The sequence below is a fragment of the Falco peregrinus genome, chromosome 11, assembly GCF_023634155.1.
Source record: "Falco peregrinus isolate bFalPer1 chromosome 11, bFalPer1.pri, whole genome shotgun sequence".
In the NCBI taxonomy this organism is placed as follows: domain Eukaryota; kingdom Metazoa; phylum Chordata; class Aves; order Falconiformes; family Falconidae; genus Falco; species Falco peregrinus.
In genome coordinates this window covers 29581919-29604407 of record NC_073731.1, presented here as the reverse complement: position 1 = coordinate 29604407, position 22489 = coordinate 29581919, and the positions used below count along the sequence as shown (strand labels likewise).

The following is a 22489-nucleotide window of genomic DNA, read 5'->3' as shown; positions in this document are numbered from 1 at the left end:
ATGCAATTAAGATCTTGCTCCTGAAGCAGACTGCTGCAACAGCAGTATTTTTAGACCCTGAGGGAAGGGAATGCTTGGCATCACTCTGAAGCATATGCAAATAAAGCAGAAGCACACAAGCAAAGCTATGCTTTGCCTCCTCTAGCCAGAAAGCATGTCAAAGCGAAGAACTGCAGGGCTCCAAGGCACACGCACAAATTCCTACAACAGAAAGAAAGAAAAGCAGAAAGGAAACAGTTTTTTCTTCATTTATAAAGGCAAGGCTGGCAGCACTCCTGATGGTACTGTCACACACCTCTCTCTTCACATGGCCAAGAGCTGCACGCTGCAAGCTGTGTTTCAGAGCAACAGAACGAGGGATCTTCAGGAACGTTTCCCACAGGCAAGCAGTGGCCAGAGCCTGTCAAGGGTCCCACGGTTTCTCTCCAGAGGCCAGAAGGCCACCTAAGCCCTGCGGCAGGGACCCAGAAAGGCCTTGCCAGCATCTCCCCCTCATCAGCTCCTGCTGATGGTTCACTCTGCAGCTGGGGCTACTCCATGCCCCCACGGCAGACCAGCCCTGCTCTGCAAGACTTGGGTCCTGAAAATACTAGAATAAAACAACGAGAAAAAAAGTATTGTTCCTGTCTATATACTAAAGAAACTTTCATGTACCTGGGCATGCAACCTACATGATCACCCCCATCACAGTTAAAACCAAAACAAAGTGTCTTTTCTTTCCCATTCCACAGCCCAGGCTAAGTCACAGAAAAGGGAAATAAACTTTCACTTATGTTTCTCAAAAGTTGTTGGCCAAATAAGTAAAGTTTATTTTTTTAGTTATTACTGAGAACTGGCATTCAGACTAGAGTTTTATGTAACAGCACTATTTAGATTTCATTCACCACTCCTCCTCATTCTCGGTTAAGAAATAACAAAATTATTACCCTTAACAAATTAAACAGCTCCACAGAAGAGGAGCTGGGATAAAAAGGGAAAATTCTCATCTTCTATCAGCCTGCTCCTTCACGAAATAATAAATGCCGTTCCCAACTTTTAAACATGCATGCTTATGTAAGAAAAAACACACACAAGATTCATCAGCAAAGTTGAATTTTGCATGTTTTACATAGCAAATCCTCTCCCACTTCAAAAACACAGCAAAATCTTGCTGGACTAAACAGTCTCTTACCCTCAAGGAACTGTACAGACCAGAGTGGTAAGAAGGTATTTCATAAAACAGGATTCTCTAAGTACCTCCAAACATTTTGTCAGAGACATGTCTTCTGCCCTCCCAACATTACAGAAGACTTATTAGTTTCCATGCATACATTATCTTTCATATTATTTTTGTAGTCTTCTATAGGAGTTAAAATATTCAAGTAGAATCTTTATAGTGAATTTGTGAGAAAGGCAGCAGGTTTACGGAGCAATGATGGTAGTGAACAGCTCCATTCCAGATTCAGACACTTTTCCCACTCAAGGATAGGCAAATATGCAACTCATCCTCCCGTAGCAAGTTTGGTAATTCAACATGCAACATAAATTAATTAGCGTAAACTGTAAAAAGTCAAGATGGCAGGAGAAAGCAAACACAAGCCAGATTATTAAATCTGAAGACCAGGCTTTTGATATTGCTTGATCTGCATTTAAGATTATGCTAATCTTGTCTTATTTATGATGACAGCAGGTCATGGACCAGCTGCAGAAGAGCGAATGGATTAATTTTAGATGCCAACTTCCCTCACTTTTTCATGGACTAGTTTTCGTCAGGTGAACAAGCCAAACCAAATTATTCTGTAGCTATGAGACCAAAGAAAGGGAGCAACAGGAGCTGAAGGCCAGAAAGGGGAACTAGGATTGCCCCTTTTGCTAGCTGCCTCGTGTTTTACTGGATCAGATGCTATATGACATTATACCTTTGATTATTTCAGCACACTAAATTCCCCATCAAAAGACGAACCGAGCAGCTACATGAACACTACTGCTAGCGCCAATAACATGGGAACTGGTGACAATCCCCAGTCAGGGAAGCACAGCACTTGTCAGCCAACTCAGTGCCACAGGTCGCTGTATGATGCGTAAGAGTCAAAACCAAGCAAAACAGCTTCACATTGAATTCTGACCACTGAAGACCAAGGAAATCCTACACATAGAACGAACAGCTAGCGTGAGGAAGTGTCAAGGACGTGAAGGCAAAAATATTTTAATTTGAATAAAGAATAAGTTTCACAATACCTTTGTTGAACATTGCCATTCCATCAACATAGTACTTAAGCTTCCGGAAAATAAATGCCCATCTTTTAAGAATTACCAGTAAACCCCCATTTCTTATATAGTAACAAAGAACAATGAAGATGACAGAGCAGGAACTCACCAAGTACTATCCAGTCATGGGCAAGTTGGTAAACTCCAAATAGTGAAACTGCCCCACCCAAAACCTCCCAGAGAAACCACAGATGAAAAGCAGCTACAGCTGCCTCTCGGGATAACGCCTTACACTGCTGAGGTTTTGTGCCAGTCTTCCTTTTTAATTAAATACAGCAGTTTGGGATCCAGTGGTAAAACAGTATTACTGCATAGTCTTCAAAGACTAGAGACAGCCAAGGAAAGATATTTCCATTATTGTTTTTTTCTAAGTGTTTGTTTCATTCTTTGCAAGTTTCGATACATTATTAAAATTAAGAGGTTAAGTTTATTACACTACTCCATCAACACTAATGCTCTTAAATTGCCAACCTGTGCACTTCCTTAAAATTTGTGTAGACTAAAGACATACTTTGCTGGTAAAAACAAGTATTTCCTCATTTGCATTCATTCTGTACAGAAGAGAAACTCAAAACTCTATATAAACAAAACATGAAAGACTTTTAATACCCTTATACATGATAAATTAAATTGCAAGTCAAGACAAAAGCCTCTCGCCAAGAGTTTCTGTTGCAGTTTCCTAACATGCCACCTTTCCAATGTTTGTGGATATAAATTAAACAGAGCAGAAACAATACTATGTTCACTGTTCTTTCACGGAGAATTTACTGTATTCCTGAATACAATGTTCAAAATAATGACCACCAAAGATACCATGACAAACCAGAGAGCTTTGCACAAGTTTTCATTGAAAAAATTTTCATATGGTCACACTCTTCAACTGGAAATTTCATTAACTTATGGCTGTGATTTTAGGAAAAAACACCCAAAAACTGAATAATTAAACACAGATTCTAAGTAAAATTTAACTACTGCAGTAATTACCATCCACCTCCTTTTGGCAGGCTGAGAGCAAAAGAACAGGATGACAGTTACAGATGCACATTTCCCTAAATAAATAGCAATTTGATTATTTCTTAAAATCTGAAAACCAATTTGATGTTTTAACAAAATTTTAGCCTAATTTTCATATCCCTTGAGCCTCAAAATTCAGATGCAGAAGAAACTGAACAAAAGCTTAATCCTTCTATTTATTTTGCACCAAGTGAGGACTTGTCAGGATGAAGTGGGTGAGCTGGAAGTATCAACTAGGAGATACTATGACTACTTGCTCCAGTGCTGCACCACTGAATGCCACCCATAGTTTACAGATTTGCAACGCTGATTGCTGATCCTTGACCTAGAACACAAATGATTGGGATAACATGCAGAATACAAACAGCTTTTAGGCACATCTCCAGTGCCTCAAACAGCAACACTGTCTTTCCCACACCTGACGGTGTCATGAAAAGTCTTTTCAGCTTTTATTTAGATCCCCCTCTTCCCTCCTCAAACAAGAAAACTAAAAATACGTCTCTTGCAACACAAGAATCTAAGCTTTTTAATGTGTTTCAAGTGTCTGGGATTTTGATAGAAATTCCTTCCTAGAGACATGGCCTGACACGTGCTTGACTCTACAGAAGTAGAGCTTTTGTTCAATGCTTCTAGGCAGCACTAACCGGCAACCTCAGTTTTACAAGCAAACCAAAATTAATATACAGGTGATCTAGTAGTTTTTATAAAAGTAAACATAAGTGAAGGGAGGTGAGGGGGTTAAAGAAGCAGCACTGAGAGTTTCCAAGCTCCAGACATTGCTCTAGGGGACTTAAGAGATGATAACTTCTAGAATGACAAAGGGGACATTTCTCTTAACATTTCTAGAGGCTTGCTGGGAAGCGACCATTTTCATGTCACTGGAATAACAACTTCTATCACACGAAGTATTTATTGCATCACAGTCTACATGACAACAACAAAAAAATATCACATTTCTATCTTCCAATCCTTTGGATTCAGCCTGTACCTCAGAAGCTTCTTTACCAGTATTTAGGGGCACTCCCAGCATTTAAAGCCCATCTTAATTAATCTATTTAGGCAAAGCTTCAAGTCAGTCACATTCTCCCCTCCCTTACTGAGGACACAGGCTACCGCCTACTAATTTAACTGCCTGAAATCAGTCTGTTGCTGTGCAGAACTACTGACCCCTAGTCAGAAAAGTACTGAAGGCCTTTCCAGAGCTGCTAGCCACAATGGCAGAAGCAACAATGCCCATCTCCAATCCTTGCAGGGACAGCTGCAGGTTAGAAAAGAACGCAGAAGTAGTGAAAACCTAATGCAGAGCAATCTACATTAGAAGGAAACTCAAGGCCTCTAGTTCCACCTCCTGCTCAAAACAAGGCTAATTTCTGTGAACAAGTACAGAAATCCCTCCATCTCTCTGAGCACACATTCCAGAGTCTGGCCATCCTCGCAGTGAAGATTTTTTTTCTTTCTATCTAGCTGGAGGGTCTTTTGGTGGGTGTCTGTTTTGCGTTCTACTTTTGCTGTCCCTTGCAAGAAGCACCAGGATTCACCTTCTCTACAATTCCCACCCACTAGGCAGGTGAAAGCAGCAGTGAGCTCTGTCCCTTAGCCTTCTCTTCTCCAGGCTACAAACAGCTCCCTCAGCATCGCCTCAACCACCACACGCTGCAGCCCACGATCCTCACCAGCGGCCTCCAGCTGGACTGGGTCCTGCTTGTCCATCTACCAGGACTGCAAAGCCCCACACTGGATACTGCACTCTAGGTGCAGCCTCACAGCTACCAAGCAGATGTGAACAACCATGTTCCTCAACGTGCCCTTAGTAGTGGAACCCAGTGCCCAGACACCCTTCACCACTGTGAGGGCACGCTGCTGACTCGCCTGGCCGACTCTTCTGCCAGCGCATGCAAAGATGCAAGCATCACGCTTCGCTCCAGCAGGTGCCAGGGTGGCTCGGGACCTTCAAGAGAGCCAGGGCCTATGATTAATGTTTCTTCTTGTTGTCTCAAGGCAGCTTTGTCCACTTCCTCACCTCGATGGGGCAGGTGTGCTGCAGATGCTCACTGTAACATCCCCCGCCCTGCCGCCCCCCTCTAATCCTGACCCACGCACGTGGCCCGCTCTGCAGCAGAGCTCTGTGCATTCACATCCAAGCCATACCTTTGCAGAAACACAACCCCTCCCATCTTCCCTGCCTGGCCTTCATGATGAGCACACCCTCCAGCACCCCAGCTACCTGAGCACATTCCGGTGACCCAAGGGAGATCACAGGCCTGCAACGCACCAACTTCTCACTTCACCTGGCTGCTTCCCATCCATGCTCTATTCCTGTGCACCTGAGACGAGCCCCCAACCACGTGGCTTCTGAGCTATCCCATATGCATTACCCACTCTGTCGCTCCACTTATCTGCTAGGAAAAGCATATGTTAGTTAACTTACTGCTAAATGAAGCACTGTAAAGGCATTCAAGCCTGCCTACACTACTAGCAACAAGTTGGGATTTTTTTTCATTTTTAAACAAGCTGCTACATTAGTTGTCATTCAAGATTGATTCATAAGAATGTTCTACAAACTTGGAAATTTTACCATGCTAGCCACTTATTCACCTCAAGCTTCCTAAATCTCTTACTTTCTCACTCTGCTAGAGATAGGACTCGTTTCTACAATGTGGCCCCCATGCAGCATGATATCTAGGCACACAGGAGAAAAGCTCAAAACAAGCGATGTTTGAGGACAGCCTTTAACTACTCCAAGATCCCTGCATCTCTTCTATCGCGGTACATAGATATGTAAGAGGTTCAGCCACAGTACGTATAGAGGGCTAAAAAGGTAAGCTGGAATCTTATGATTGTGCTGTGTATAGATGTCAGATAGAGCTTCCCCCAAAGACAGAAAAAAATTAAATATATTCAGCATGAGCTCTCTTCTCAGGGCACAACAAAAGCACTGTTTTTACACTGTGACGTATTTCTCAGACTTTCCCATATCTGAACAATAAAGGTTACATACTGAAGTTGCTTGCTGTATTACAGTCGATCATGCTATGCAATTAAAATATTTATTTCCACTTCCTGTCTCTGCGACTACATTTTAATTTCAGAAACATGCTGACTATAAGGCAAGGCACAAGAACCTCATGCACTTGCCTTCTGAACACACGTGTGTCTGAGAAGCAGGGCTGCATCTTGTATCCTTATGACTGCTAATTATTTTTCTACTCATGGAAAATCAGCCAGACATGGGCAAGATCCCAAGCCCTTCAAGGCACACAAGTATCAAGAACCCCTGTTTTCTTAGTTCTCACTAGGAGCTGTTCCAGCAGACAAACATTTTATCTGAAGCATGTGCACTTGTACATTAATTTGCATTCTTACTGTATCAATGGTTAATATAGCCTAGCGATGTAGCTCTGTGTTCTATTTATCCATAAAGGTTAACACCACATTGCAGGTTACAAACTACTGAAAGAAGTTGATCCATTTAGATCCAAAAGATTACTTGCACCACCTACAGGTCTCAGCAGAGGGTTACAGGAGTCTCCCTTTTCTACATGAACTTTTGCACATCCAATTCTACCCTACTAAAATACAAGTTAAGTCAAAATAGCTCCTGTATAAGCAAAACAAGAGGCTTACTTCAAAACACATGTCACCTAACATCAGCCTAAACTGCACTGATCTAGTTTTGCAAACAGTTTTGCACTGGTTAGGTTAGTGTTAAATGGGGTCCTTTGAAGGTGGCACACTTCAAGCAATAAATAATCAGTAACTCCCCTTGACAACATACGACATGTAAAGGAACAGCAGTCCAGGTATTTCCTTCCCAAACCACCTATGTGTTCTCAATTATAGTTTGTAATTCTTAAAACAGCCACAATATAATGTAAAGCATATAGAAAACAACTTAGCAACTGCATATCTTCCAAAAGATACTTGAATCTGTCAATACATCTCAGTCTCACTAACAGCTTCTCTTATTATGCTTGTTCCTTTGGACTAAAAAAAAAACCAGACCTACACGCTTTGAAAAGCATTAAGACTGAGGATGGCACACCAACAGCTTATGAGTAAAATACATTGCTTTTATCCCCAAGAACTAAATTTATCCAAGAGTACTTGAAGGCAAGATGCATTCAGACAGGCTTGGCTATGTTGCAGAATAACCTGAAAAGAGTATGACTATAGTATTTCAGTGTCTGCAAGTACAAACTACTTCTAACAAATTGCAGCCCCAACGATTCTGTGGTTGGGCAAGATAAAGGAGGTTATCAATAGACCCCTTTCAACCTTGTAACACGTGGATACACCAACCTCCACAAGCTTCACTAAGAGCTTAACTCCATTTAATTACTCCTCCTTTAAATATAGCTTTTCATAAATGCAGTCAACATTAGCCACACAGAATCACAACACAAAATGCAAAGATGATCACAACTCTAACAAACATGACAAGTTACATTTTCTGCCTCTATTTTAACCACAGTTTTACAAAGAAAACACTGTCTCTCTCCCAAACTTGCAGGACTTGCGATGTACAGCAAGGAGCAAACAAGTCTGACAAAGAAGTTTAAATTTCCAGTGTTCACTTTTTGACATAAGAAAACTACCAACGGGAGTAGGAACTTTCAAAATCTTAACACCAACATAACTGTAAAATTAAACTTGGCTCAGATCTTAGGATCCAAAACTGACCTAAGTAGAAGAACCTGGGTAGGTAATTAAGAACTAATGGCAAAAGCTCTTGTAACACAAGAGTAAGATACAGCATTCAATAAACTTGGGGACAAATATTTCAGTGTCACATTAATAACATTTCTAAGTGGGCTCTGATCAAGTTACTACACACCATTCTGCAAATGATTACAAAAAGCAGAAAGATTTATTGCAAGAAGTAGATTAACAGTCTCCAGAAATCTAGAGAGAAAACTACTCTTTGCATAACTTAAATATCAGCATGCCAAGCCAGAATGTCTTTTTTGGTAATAATGATCTGTGCTAAAGCCCAACAACGTATACAGACACACCTGTAATGCCTCATCTGAAATACAAGCCTTAGAGAAGGTACCAAAGTTAAATTCAGTTTTCTGGCCTCTCCTGCTTTGTCAAGATACACATTAATATACATCTTGCAATGCATTAACCTGATAACCATTTGACTTGCATGAAGTCTGGTTTTAGATTATAAGAATACAGCTATATTTAGCACAAGTTTAAAAAAAAAAAGTGTTAACTTCTGTTTGCATGGTGAACACGAGATAAATACACGCAGCAGGAATATGGCCTTTGCAGTTTTCCTTTCTGAAAGACTGAGGTTTATCTGCACATTCTCAGCAGAGATTTGCCAGATTCTCTAAGGTTTCGTACTGACAGATACTGCTATCTGCATGGTGACAGGCAGCAGTATGAAAGCAGAAGGAAGAAAAAGACCACTCCTGTTAGGGCCACAATCTCTAGACAAGATATGATAATAGTGACCCAATGAAACCAAAGGTAGTTTTTTTTCCTGGAAATAGGAAGAGGTCGCTACTGCTTAATTGTTCTGTGGATTTCTTTTTTTTTAATGGGTGAAATGGAAGTGACATCAAAATATTATTATACAGACTGAGCATTTGCAGTACGACCAACGGTTAGGAAGTGGCTGCTACACTGCTTTAGCCTGTAGCATGAATCATTTGACCATCTAAACATATCATACCTCCTGTTTCAAATGTTGTAACTGCAAAAAAAATTTAATCTAATAGTAACCCGTCAATCTGCATCTCAGGGAAAAACATCTTCTGCTCTGTTTAACTACAATGTGTTACAGGATAGCACACAAAAACCTCCAACCACGTTATTTCTTGATTGTAGTATTTTGCGCTTAAAAGAGCCTTCTGCAAAATATTTATTAAGTTGTGCAAGTTTATCAAATGCATAATACTGTTACCTTTCTTCAATTCTATTCTTGTCCATAAGTGGTTGTTTGATCCACTGATTAACTAGTCTTTGTCCTTGGGGGGTTCTGCATTTATTTAGTAAACCTGCTAGAGACTGTGCAGTATTAGCATTTTCCACAGAACTCTGGAAAGGAAGCAAAAGAAAAAAACAAAGTTAGTGAAGTTTACTGACACTGAATGGCACTTAACTTTGCTACCTAGGAACAGTTCAGTATTTTTTTTGTATTCAACTTGGCACCCATCAAAAAAGGCAAACGAAACAGCATGGCATCAAAGCACTTACACTCTGGTCCCTGGAATATGGCAAGCAAGACATAGGTTTGTCTATTTTGAAATTCAGCCTGACTGCACAGGACAGTTAGAAACATACCTAGTCACTGGGAAGTTTGTCCTTTGAATAGGAAAAGTGGAAGTATACCTAGGTATTTGCTCATTTGCCCTTTATAAGGTCGAAAAATAGAGGTCCTGTCCATCAAAAAAAAAAAGCAAGAAACAGGACTTGGGTTCAAGGGTTTTGCTTGGAGATCTTTGAGGGGTGGGGCAGGGACACAATGAGGCAATGGGAAAAAACACAGTTATCCAAATTCTCTCAAGCTTCCCTAGATCACCTCTGGAGTACTATAAACATCTCTAAGCTTACCCTGTTCAGATTATAGTTTATTATCTATAATTTATGCTTAATATCAACTGGACTCAAGACAGCCTTTTAGGCATTTTTCTTGGGGTTTTCTTTGTTCTTTGCACAAACAGCGAAGCAGCAAAAATTTTGGTTAACACTGAAGAACAGCAAATAAGCTTGTTTCAGCTCTTAACTTTGAAATTAAAATCTCAACCCTCTCTACCCTAGAACACCTACAATTAAAACAGCAGGCAAGCATTCACCAAGGGGCAGGCCTGGATGCCTGTCAACAACTGGGATGCAGAACTAGCATCACCACAAGAGGAAAAGAATGCAGTGAGAAGGTATACTGACACATTTAATCCCTAGAAAATCTAGTATCTAAAGTGGATGTACCTATTTTCAGTGTTCTGGACAGTATTGCATATGAAAAACTTCCGAATCCAAAGAAGTGTCACAGAGTACATAGATCTATTGCACACAAATAACCTACTTCAGCACATCCAATTTGGAAGGCTGCAGTTTCATATAATCAACCGCAACTGCTGTGCCACGAGAACTTTACCAGCCTACTCCACAGAGCAACTCAAATTACAAAATACTTGGCTTTAGGTGCCTGCCCAAAAACCTCCGCACAGCTTGCCAAACAGGCAACAACACAGATCTCTGTTACATGGCAAACCCCTTGTTTCAAAGCTCACAACAGACACGACAGTGTATTTCCTATCATAACACACAACACCTGCAAGGATTTATAAAGGGATGTAGCTAAGACAGTGCTGAACTTCCTAGAACACCTCCATAAAGCTTGAAAAGAGATACAATTTTTGCTACAGTGGTACAGAATCAAGAAGTAAAGAAAAAAAATATCAGAACATCTCTCTCCAAGGTAATCAGCTCAGATGCTGAATATATGCTCTTTTTTTCCTTCAGAAATCCCTCCAAGGTAAACCGGGGACCCTATTTGTCATTTCCTCCTATACATTCAAAGCTCAAGCAGATTGGCTCCAAGCAAAGATCACTAAGCAGGGTCTACTAACATGAAAATAAAAGAGAAACACCACTTTGAGTCCACATTTTCCTACAGCTACATAAAGGGGTGAAGCAGAAAAACAGACATGCAGTCTCCCTGGATTTGTAGAAAACATGTGTAAAAAGTAAAACTGACACTGGCCAGTTAGCATGCCATGGTGCTTTCAGAACATTCTTAAGTACTGTCCTGTTCATTGCCCTGCCTGCTGCAGCCACCTCTCCCTTTCCATCACCACCAGCAGTGCTCCTGCCTGCCACATGCTTCCCGTTTCCTCTAATACTATCTAATTCACATTTCTATTCTCTTTCCCCAAAACAGTACTACTGTATAGCTATTCTTTGGAGACCCCTATTATACCACAAAACTACAGAACCCTCCTCCTCTCCCACAACCCAAGTCTGGTCCTGACACTGGAGAAGAGAACTTCTCCAACTAAAACCAAGGAAACACAAAACACAGACACTTGTTTATGGCCTGTTCCTACCTCCTTACTGATCTTCTCTTCATTCAAAGTAAGCTAACAAAATAAAAGGCAGCAACAGCAGCTGTTTAAAACACACACTGCACAGGAGTAGCTGAACACAAAGCTAAAATGTATAAGTTGACATTAATAAGTATCTAGGTAGCTACGATTCAGCAGTCAGGCTACTTATGAAGCAGCTATGTAAGTATATTGCAAACCACTTACCAATTCAAGCGTGCATTTCTTACCTGAAAAAGGTTGAGGGCTTGAACTGCTGCATTATCTAGAACCATATACTGACTAAGATCAAAAGTAGTCAGTTCAAATTGTCCAAAATTAGACTCATCTGACAGCAACTCCAAAAACTTGATAATAGCCGACAAAGAAGAAACAGCAACCTGCAGTTTAAAAAAAACCACACAAACCAACACATAAAAGACACCACATTCTAGTTAGAAACACTCCTGAACTGGAGAGTATTGATTGATAAATGCCCCTAGAAAATTACAATCAGGGAAGACTGAGCCATGTCAGTTCCAGCATGGCTATGACAGCCGTCCTGTTTGACAAGACTTCATTTTCATAGGGACATTCTATGGCACTGCAGTGTCTTTCTAGGTAGGTGCAAGAACAACTACATATTTGCATAACCTGATAAACAAAGTGTGAAGTGCACATCTTGCCAGCTTTCCAAAGCTGTTATCAGGATGTTTCTTGCTCAGGAAAACAAACAAGTTATTGCAGATAAATGAGATGTCATGGATCATCTCAGGACATGGTTTCAGGGTTAGTTTTCAGCCAGAACAAGGATCAGATCTGACTCAATGCACGGCATTACAAACGCTAGTGCCAGCACAAAAGGGAGGTGGCAGCGTGACTGACTTATTCAGCTGCAACACACTTCAAACAATTTTAACCTGTTATGAAATCACACGTTAAGGGAGAATAATCTGTACTTTATACCTGCAGTGAGCATCAGTAGCAAAGGGCATTTTAACATGTTTATCTCAAGCAAATCACCTATTGTTTGGAGCTAAGAACAAACATGTTCAGTTCACATGCAGGCATTCAATCATATGCTTGAGCCGTAAGATGTTATAAAACAGAAATATTATCATAAACATTACTTTGTTTTCAAATTCCAATTTTCCTGTCATGCAAAATAATCAAAGTATTCTATTTTGGTCCTTAGGCTAGATAGGTTATGAACAGGAAGGACCTCTTATGCACAGTCTGTTTCCTTACCAGAATTTACTGCTTTAAAAAAATAAGTGAAGGGTTTTCTCATTTTGTTTCAGGACCCCTGGAATTCAACTTTAACAAAGACTCAAGCTGAGCAGAACTGTCAAAACACTTCAACAAGAATGCAGAGGAGATCAGTTCACAACACGTGCACAGACCACTCTGCTTCTAAAAAACAGGGGCACATTAAATATCACTCTGTGCTCACCTGCTTTTCCATCTCTGGCAGTGCTGCACTATTCATTTGTTCTTCTTTTCTTGATTTTAACAAGCGATTCAGATCCTGAACAATATCTTTTGTTGTAAAATCCGCCTTTTTCCTGTCTGTAATCAGTATTCCTCCCCTCTGGATGACCTGTTGTCCATAAACACGCAGAGTTATCAATTACTTTCAATATTCAGGGGACAGATGTTCATCACATAGAAACAAACCCTGAAGAGGTATTTCTTTCCTGCTAGGTTGCAGAGAGAAGAATGACAGGAAGATTTTACCCTTAGTACAACCTTTGTTGATTAAAATGCCAATGGTCGACAAATAAATTTTGGATGCGTAAATCAAAACTTCTTCGACTTAACACATTGCTCCTTAGTTTTTTCATAAATCATGGAGCCTAGCTAATAAGCTAGAATACAGATTTTTAGATAAAAGTTTCGTCTAACTGTAATCCATAATGGTTCCCTTACTTGTCGTAGTTTTCCCATCTCTCCTGTAGTCTCTCCTCCTGGTAGCACACACTCCTTCGGTCCCAGTTGAACCAGTAGAGCTTCAAGGTTTGAGAACTGATCATTATCTGGAAACTCACAGACACTCAATTTTCTCAGCGTAGTGTCGACATACCCCACTCCTACTACTCTTTGTCCATCAGTAGTTGACAGCTTAACCCCCACAACCCCAATGGCCGTTGACATATCATTGTTGGCAAAGAGAACTTCCTCAAACTGGGCAAGATTTCCTGGAGAACCCTATTCAGAAAAGAAATACATTTTTAAAAACTGTGCATATACACACTTTTTTTTCTTTAAAAAGGACAACTGATAAAAGTACTGAATAGTTCAATATAATATAAGGAATACAGCTGTTCTATTTTTTTAACCATTAAAATTTTACATATCACCTACAAAAAATGAACTACTTCAGGTTTCCTTTATTTCCCAACCTACGGCAAAGATACAGAACAAGCTCTTCCAACCTTACAGCAGTAGAAAATACTGCAATATGTAACAGACCACATGATTCGCCATCGTACCACCAACATCAGTCCCTGAAAATCCCAAAACTCTAAGCTGAGGGGCTCAAGAAACAGTTACACGTTTGTTTTATTTTTCCTTCATCTTACAATTATAAAGAAAGGTTGAAAATTGTACCTTGTATGCTAAATACCAGTCATTTTCTTTAACAGATTTACTGCCTGCTTTGTTCTTGTAAACTTCAACTCTGTAATGACGAACCAGAAGCAGATCTCTCACAAACGATTCAAAGTTCATTTTACTAAGCACTACACTCTCAAGCTTCTGAGCTCCTACAAAAACAGAAAAAAAAAATGAAATCGTGAGATACCTGCATTTGTTCATGTTTATTTTCTGTAATCAAAATCCCCAAAAACAGCCTTCAGGAAGGATACTATTCTAATATCAAAGCAGCAAACACGTAAAATCCATGAAACAACACAAAACCACAAGATTCAACTGGTTAGTATTAAGAATGAGGAAAGCATACTCCATATCCAAATAAAATCTATGTTCATTTCCAAACGTCACTAAACCTAAACATATATACAAAGAGATCTGTTTCTTCTCACCTTTCCCCTCTCCTAGCAATATTATTGATTTCATTTTCTAGTTAATGTTTCGCACATTTTAATCTAACGAGCGGTGGAAACCTGTTACAGGTTTTCCTTCTTGGGTAACATCTTCTCCTTCCCGGATAAGCCACCTTTGTTGACAGAACAGACTGTCACCCTATTCACACCCAAAAGATGGTAAGGCACAAGTGCCAAGAACTTCCTTTTTATCACAATATATACTGTAAAAAAAAATATTCTCAAAAAAAGTATAATAGTTGACATTAAAACCTGACTCAGAAAGTGCCTAATTGACAAAATTCTTGCTTCTGTTCCTATAAGGGTACAGGCAGATAATACAGTTGAACAAATTTTATTCTGTACAGCTGCCAAGAAGTGCAATACTACTTCTACCTCCCCACCTCCCTCACCACCTCTGGCACCAGCCTACTCACAGAGTAAGGTAATTCCGCTACTAAACAAACTGGGGGTTTGGGTGCATATACTAATTTTCTGCCAGCTCAACAAATGGAATTAACTCAGACTGGCGTCAGATAAATGAGAGCTAGGTGACATATAAGTAAGCACAAGCAAGATACGGATGATCACATCCTTCTTTTCAGTAGCATGCCTTCATCACATGTGAGGCTCTTCCTTCATGTGAAAGATGATAAAACAGAAAATTTCCACACCTGTAGGAATTGATGGGTTTATTTTACATAGGATTTTTTAAATTTTCTTTCCTCAAGTGTCTATTAAGACTTTTTTCGGAAGCAGGTAAAAAACTGCTCTTTTTGGAAGCAAGTAAAAAATCGCACATAATTATGTTCTCTTTCCCAGTACAGAACTGTCCAACAACACATAATTTTTCTTTTTTTCAGCTGAGTCTACATAACATGCTAGCAGGGGGCTGCTGAAGCTGATGTGTGCTTTGTAATCATCCTGAAAGAAAAAAACCATGTAGTTTTATGTTGACTTTTATTTGGATATGCTAGATAAGGTTTTAAATGTTTTAAAACTGGAGTCAATAGTCATTGTCAATAGGCTTACATCTGTGAAATGTTCATTTTTAAATGGAATACAAAAATAATACTGATGCATATCTTTCTAGCCTGGAAGACACACTAAATTCTACATTTGAAACTATCAAGCTCTACAACTTTGCCACAGTTTGGTTTTTTTGTGGTTCTGGGGAGGAGATAGGGGTTTTTTTTCCTGTTTTTACATATCAGCTCATCACTTGCAATAGAAAGTGAAAAGCATACGGGAATGTCATTCTGGTTTTAATGCCATTGTGTGCGCACACACACACAAAATCACTCATAACTAACAGGTTTATTTTGTGAAGTATGAGCCAATAACTTCTCAACTTTCTGTTCCCTGAGATTAAGGATAATAGTAAAGTTTGACTCTTCTGATGAGATAAAGTCATCTCGATGCTCTTCCAACCAACATCTGCAAGCCCCACTGTCATATACCAAGGAATAAACAAAAAGCAAGGAGGAACAGATGAAAGAGAAAAATCTTATGCAATACATAATTAAATGTTTGTTTGTTTGTTAGTTCTGCAGGCCATCATTAGTCAAGCGTGACATTACCAACATTTACCCATCACCTGCGCTATAGAACTGTATGAGCCTCATCGGTTATCACAGAAAATATCACACAATCGTTTTCACAAATGGAAATCGCCACCAGCGTGCTGGAAAATGCGTTATTAACAGCTGCGGGGCTACGCGACACGCTGCGCTCAGCTCGCCGCATGTGCCACCTGCAGCACAGCGAGGAGCACCCGCCGCGTGCCCTCCCACGCCTGGGCACCTACACCTGCCGCGCACCCCCCTCACGGTAACCCTACCACCTACTGCTCTGCCGCGCAGCCTACTCACAGTAACCCTACTACCTATCGCAAATCTGCAGGAGGCTGAAATAGAAAGATTCACCCCCAGTCACCCCGCTTGCAGGCCGCGGTGAATCCCAGCGGGTATTAAACCCTCTTGGCACCTCGGCTCCCACCCGGGCCACTGCACCCCCCGCAGCGGGCACGCGGCCGCGCCCCAAGGTCCCTCTCCCTGACAAATGACGCCACGCACGACGTCAGCCCACGGCCGCCGCGACATACAGCGACCGACCGCGACACCACGCAGCACCCCAGTGACCCCCCCCGCGCCACCTGCGGCTGCCCCCGCCGCCCCGCGACCCTCCGGCCGCCCCGGCCGCCCCCCGCGGCGAGCCCCAGCCGCCCCCGCTCCGCCCCCCAGCCGCCCCCGCCCCGCCGCGCCCGCCCGGGGCCCGCGCTGCACCCACCCGGGGCCCCCGCCAGCTGGCGGATGACGGCTCGGGTGCGGAAGAGCTCGCGCGCAGCCAGCCGCGCGTCCGCGCCGTGCGCCGTGTAGTAATCGCCGCGCTCGAAGAAGCGTACGGTGGTGTCGGGCTTTTCGGGCAGCGAGAGCACGGCGCGCACGAAGCCCGCCTCGACCCCCGCGCCCTCCGGCCACACGGCCTCTCGCGGCGGCTCCGCCGCCATGTTGCCGCCTCCCGCCAACGAGCCGCCTGGCGCGCGCGCGCTCACCGGCGCTCCAATCAACGCGGGCCTCGCGTAAGCGCGTCACATCCGCCCCGCCCCGCCCCGCCCCTACGCGGCGCCCGGCCGCCGGCGTTGAGGGAGCGGGGAGGGGCGGGGCTTTCCGCGCGCCGCGCGCTGCCATGGTAACGCCGCGGGGCTGTTGGCGCCCCGCCGGTGGGCGCTGGAGGGGGCGCCCGGGCCGGGCCGGGCCGGCCGCACGGTGCCCGTGGTCGGTGCTGCCTCAGCGCCGGGCCCCCTACGCTGACAGGAGTTTGTGTGTGTGTACAACCTCACGACAAAGCTGAAGTACGCCGGCCTCACTGGCGCAGGCGCGCCGCCATTCAAAGGTCTTCCCAGAGGCGGGAGGGAGCCCCAGGCAGCCGCGCTGAGGCTGTGGCTCCGCTTACTCCGTGAGGAAAAGTGTCTTGTGGACAGGGAGCATGGAGGCCCGCAGGGCTCAGCGTGACGTGGAGCTTCATAGGCTGCCAGGAGGCAGATGCTGTTAACAGCCAGCATACAGGCCTTGCTCAGGCTGCCAGGAGGCAGAAGACTGGGCCCTCATCTGTGTGCCGGGGGAATGGTGGCCAGAGGCCCCGCGTCCACCCTCAGGCAAAGAGAAAGCAACTCTCACCCATCCTACAGAGCAGGGCTCACTCCTCCCAGGCAGCACAGGGAACAACGTGGCAAATGGCCAAAAAAACCAAGACCTGGCCTCATTTACACACGAGTCACCCAGCTCTGGCATAGAAAGGGCACTGGCTGCCCTGTGGTGTTCAGAGGGATCCAGAGCCCAGAGTGCTTCAGTTTTACTATTTTTTGTGATCTTTTCCTTGCACTGTCCTAAGCATTTTTCAGGCTTTTTGTTTTCCTTCTGCTGTAAAGACACAAAGAAATAGAAACAGTATAGCTGACAATCTTTGGTTTAGGGATTAAGAGTAATGAAAAATCCCAGGTTTCATCAGCTAAATCAAGTCGTCTTGGACACTTCTCCTGTCTCACGCTGCTTTTCTTTTTTCCAGTCAGTTCTAAATCATGATTCTTGTACCCTAATTCAGCTGCCTGCATACTATTACCTACAGACAAAACACCTTAAATTTTACATGCCTCCACATTTATTGCATAAATGCTTACCCCTTCTTCTGCTCTGTGCACCTTGCTGCTTCAGAACGTCCCCTTATCTGTGTCCCATTGCTTTCTCCTTTCTACTGCATGTTGCCTCAACTTCTCCAACCTCATCTCCCACCCTTCCTTTCTTCATCTCAGCCCACTCCTGGTCCCAGCTACGGAATGCTTTGGGGACTTCTTTCTCTAGATTTCTCCCCTGACTTCTCTTTCCACATGGTGAATTAATGTGCTCATCTTTCATATTTCTTGGTGTCAATAGGTGCTTTCCAAAAGGCCCTCAGACGCTCACACAAGGACTACAGGTTTTCACACTAAACTATCCTTTTACCACTGTGGCCACCCTCATACATCAGTCTGAAGGTGTTGCCGTATGCTAGCTGACCCTCCACAGGGAACACTTTGGTGTCTCCACCTCTGCCCTGTTCCTGCCCTGTGTCACCCTGGGCTGCCTGTCCCTGCCTCAGCCTTCCAACTCCAGCCCTGTACCCCTGAGGTAACACAGCTCTTCCAGAAAAGGCATTCAAAGCCCTTTTGCACACACACTTGCTGAAGGACCACAGGCGGTTCTTGTGGAGAAGAGCAAGTCCAATCTGTCTTCATTTGACATAGGAAGGAAGAAGCAAAGCACAAGGTCACTAGAGCTTTGACAGCTTTGTAGTTGTCCAAAATCTTCCTCTTATCTCCATAACAGTTGTAAAAACAACATTGCTCTAGCCAGGGCAGTTGAATTTGTTTTCAGTACAAATAAGTGTACTTTTCCTAACCCTATTTTCAGAAGCAGCTAAACTATTTAGCTAAACTGACACTTCCCTCCAGCAAAAGTATTTGCTTGCAGCAGTACTCACGTAGGAAAATTCAGTCTAAATAATTGTCATTTAGCAAATACATAACCTTCTGAAGGTACTCATAACGTCAGGCAACTTTGCCAAGAGGTGATAATACCAGGTCAGCCCAAAATATATGTTATGAATATCTGGGAGTGCTTGTCTTTGTACATACCGATGGCTACAGATAAGGCAGAATATATAACAAGAAGGAAAAAAGTGTTCTGTACAAACATCTGGACAGGAGGTGGGCTCCAGGGACCTCATTACCATCTTCAGAAGAGATAGAATAATGTCTGCTAAGCTGTAATTGCTGCGTGTTGCAGTGCTTCCTTCTCTCCCCTGGGCTGGTTACACCTCTTCATACAGCAGTTTCCTCAAGGCACCTCTGCTGAGCTACAGGCTCCCATGTACAGAAAGCCACCACCCAAATGGGCTGCTAACGCTCTTCCTGCATTTTCACAGACCATGGTCTGTGAAAAACGTTTGCGTTGTGATATCTTCTGCCTAAAACATCACCAGATTGATCACCTTTTCTCTGAGCTTCTGCCATTTTCTTTGCCCTGTCTGTTCTTCCAGGGCGGCTCGGTGCCCCAGCAGATCTGGACAGGTGTAACTGAACGGCAGACACCTCCCTCTTGCCAGGCTTGGTTGCTTCACTGTGCTGTTGCTAACAGAGCTCTTCCTGTGTTCTCCCTTGCTACCAGCAGCAACAGGAACAAGAAGATGGCTGTAATTGTTAGCACACAGCAGATGGAAAATGGATGCTAATCCAGACCTTAATTTTATTGCCTTCTTATGTGTAACTAGCATAGAAAAGTTGCAATGCTTTTCAGTTAGGAAAATGGATGTCATTTAACCACTGTACAGAAAAAAAAAATCTTTTTCACCAATGGTTATTTCACCAAAGGTATATTCATTATTATTACTGCTGAGCAAAATTAAATATTTATGCAAAGACAAGGAGAGACTTCTTAGAAGAGGATATGCAAATAACATATTTGGGAAAGCAAACCAATAAAGTCTATACAACTTTCTTCTATACAACCGATAACACTATACAAGAGTGTGATCAGTGGCAGCTCTAATGCTTTCAAGCTGGTGGGAACATCACCAGAAAATTTTGTATTAGACCCATGTGTATTTATGTGTGCACACGTATAATGTAGCAGAGACTTTTAAGATAATATTAACAAGATGATGATAGTAAGTTAATGTAAGTTTGAAAACAGAAAATGTGGCTGTTGCCTTTTAAAGAACCTTTTAACTTTCTTGTATGCACTTTTCTCACTCAGACCCATTTGGCACAGCCATGCTCTGCTTCCCAGGCACCTGAACGTGTAAGAGTTCTGCAGTGCATTTAGGGGTTAATAGAAAGAAAAAACTATTTCTCACATGTATGAAGTTTTTACATGTTGTAACCTGTTAAGTGTTGCCTCTAATGTTACACGCCACTCCTTTTTATCTACCACCCTCTCCCTTGCATATATCTGCTGTTGCATGTCACCACTAAGACAAAAAGGACAGATTTTAGCAAAGTTCATAAAACTCCCAACATAGGAGGCACCCCTACAGTGCGCCTGCCTGCCTGTATGCCCAGCAATGGACCTTTGTAACACCAGACTGCAGCCTCTCCCGGGAGCTGCTAGAATTCAGTAACTAGCAGTTACAAAGTTGGGGCAGCAGAGCTGCTAGCATTTTTAGTTTCCTATAATATTTTCAGCCATCTGTAGTCCCAAGTCACTGCATATTATAGCAATCAAAGTCCAGCAGGTAAGGATATAAATAAACATCGTTCACAAACAATGTTATTTCCCTTACCAAGTTTACTGTGATTGTTCAGAAGGGTAATGAACATGCTACTGTCAACAGACCTACACACGCAACACTGACCTTTCATTTTGTAGCTGTGGAAAATAAGCTTAGGGATTACTTAGGTCTTTGGAAGAAAGTTGTGTAGCCTTTATTGGTCATGCTTTCTCAAACACATTATTTTCATGCCCTCTTCTAAAAAGTCTCTCATTGTCTTTGCATAAACATTTCTTTTATTTTGCTCAGCAGTAAGAATAAAATATATGTACAAGTGTAACAATTCGTAAGTATTAGATTTGCACTTGCCTATACAAATGCTCCTTTCCCACACTGTACATAGGCACTAAGATGAATATTATTACCAGGATTTCTTGTACAGTTTGTGTCATCCCCTTGTGTAACAAAAGATCTCATTTATTCAGTTTCAAATTATTTAATAGCTCTTTAGTCTGCCCTTCACAACCTTTATCACAAATGACATTACATTAAAAGAGAGGGAACATGGTATCACAACTTTGCATAGAACTTTAGATTTAAAAAACATGCTCCTTCATGGAAGTTAATGAATTAGGCAAATGAAGCATCAAAATATTTACCCTGTCAAAAATTTATGCAGTGACTAATACACTTTTATTAAGTTCTACTGGTTTGTTTCTTTACAGGAAACTTGCATTTTATCTTAGCTGAGTACTTTCCAAGTATTAAAATGGAGAACACGTAGTATTTTGCTATTTAATACCTTATTATATTTCAACAGCAATCAATCATTTTTGCCAGCAGTTCAAAACTTCTCTATATATGAGAAGAAACATCGCATGCATGTGTGGAGAGTTGACACTATCTGTTAGCGGCTTGCTTTTTTTTTATTATTTATTTCAGCACATTAGTCTCGTCTAGCTATAAAAAACTATAAAACACAATAAAGCTGCAGGATGCCGATATATTAGTTTCTCTTTTCCCCTCATTCTTTTCCATTCCCCTATAGAAACACACTTTTATGCAGCTGGACTGTTGCACAAGTGCAGCATTTAGTAAACCAAACAGAACAAGACAAAAGCCAATAGAAAGGTCCGTAAAACCTTTAGAAAGGGAAAACCTATTACTGACCACCATTCTGAGGGCTGAGCAGCAGCATGTTTCTACCGTAGTCACCGAGTTTAGAAAGATATAGTATAATCCCTTCGTTTGTGGATTCAGTTAAACTGTCTTCTATTTTTAAATTGGTTTCTGTACACTTTGTGGTTTTCCAACCCCTTGGCTAGTTTCAGTCAAACATGACAAGGAAAAAGACCATACTAGAGACAGTGAGCTTGTGCATGTATCTAACGTGAAGAGCTCCATTAGGTAAAAAAAAAATTGGAAAGTATCTAAATGGCTCCTTTACTGTGGGAAAAGTAGGGAGAAAACTATGCTCAAACAAACCGATTGGGAAAAGGTCCAGGCCACACAGCAGGCACATACCACCAGTCAAGTCAGTACGTGTGTAGCTGCAGCCCTGCCGCAGCATACATCACCTCTTTCCATCCCACAGGCCAAAAATAAGGTACGAAATGGGGATGAGGAGGGGAGGAAGAGGAGCATACGATAGCATTACAGTCTCGGGGAAAAGAAAGGAATGGCAAGGATACCAGTAGGCATTTTAAAAAGTACAGGATATGGAGAGTGAAGAATTGGGGAAGGCAATAATACACGACTCAGCAAAGGACATGCTTACTGCAAACTAGGCTTCATTTAACAGCTTACAGAATTGTATGAAATCCACCATCCCTCAGCATACCTGGGGAGAAAGGGAGTGGCATGCATTGGCAGAGGGAGAGACTGCCTTACAGAAGTGGTAAG

The 22489-nt window shown here is 42.3% G+C and overlaps 1 protein-coding gene across 1 annotated transcript in view; it reads right to left on the bottom strand.

Annotated features, from left to right (window-relative positions):
• MSH2 (mutS homolog 2) overlaps positions 1-16889 on the bottom strand; it is a 51680-nt gene extending 34791 nt beyond the window's left edge. The window contains exons 1-6 of the mRNA XM_055816215.1: positions 16631-16889; positions 13908-14062; positions 13227-13505; positions 12751-12897; positions 11549-11698; positions 9176-9309 (exon numbers count right to left, since the gene is read on the bottom strand). Of these exons, the coding sequence (XP_055672190.1) occupies positions 9176-9309; positions 11549-11698; positions 12751-12897; positions 13227-13505; positions 13908-14062; positions 16631-16850 (1085 nt within the window). The 5' untranslated portion in view covers positions 16851-16889. The remainder of the gene's footprint in view (positions 1-9175; positions 9310-11548; positions 11699-12750; positions 12898-13226; positions 13506-13907; positions 14063-16630) is intronic.
• Positions 16890-22489: the final 5600 nt, after the last annotated feature.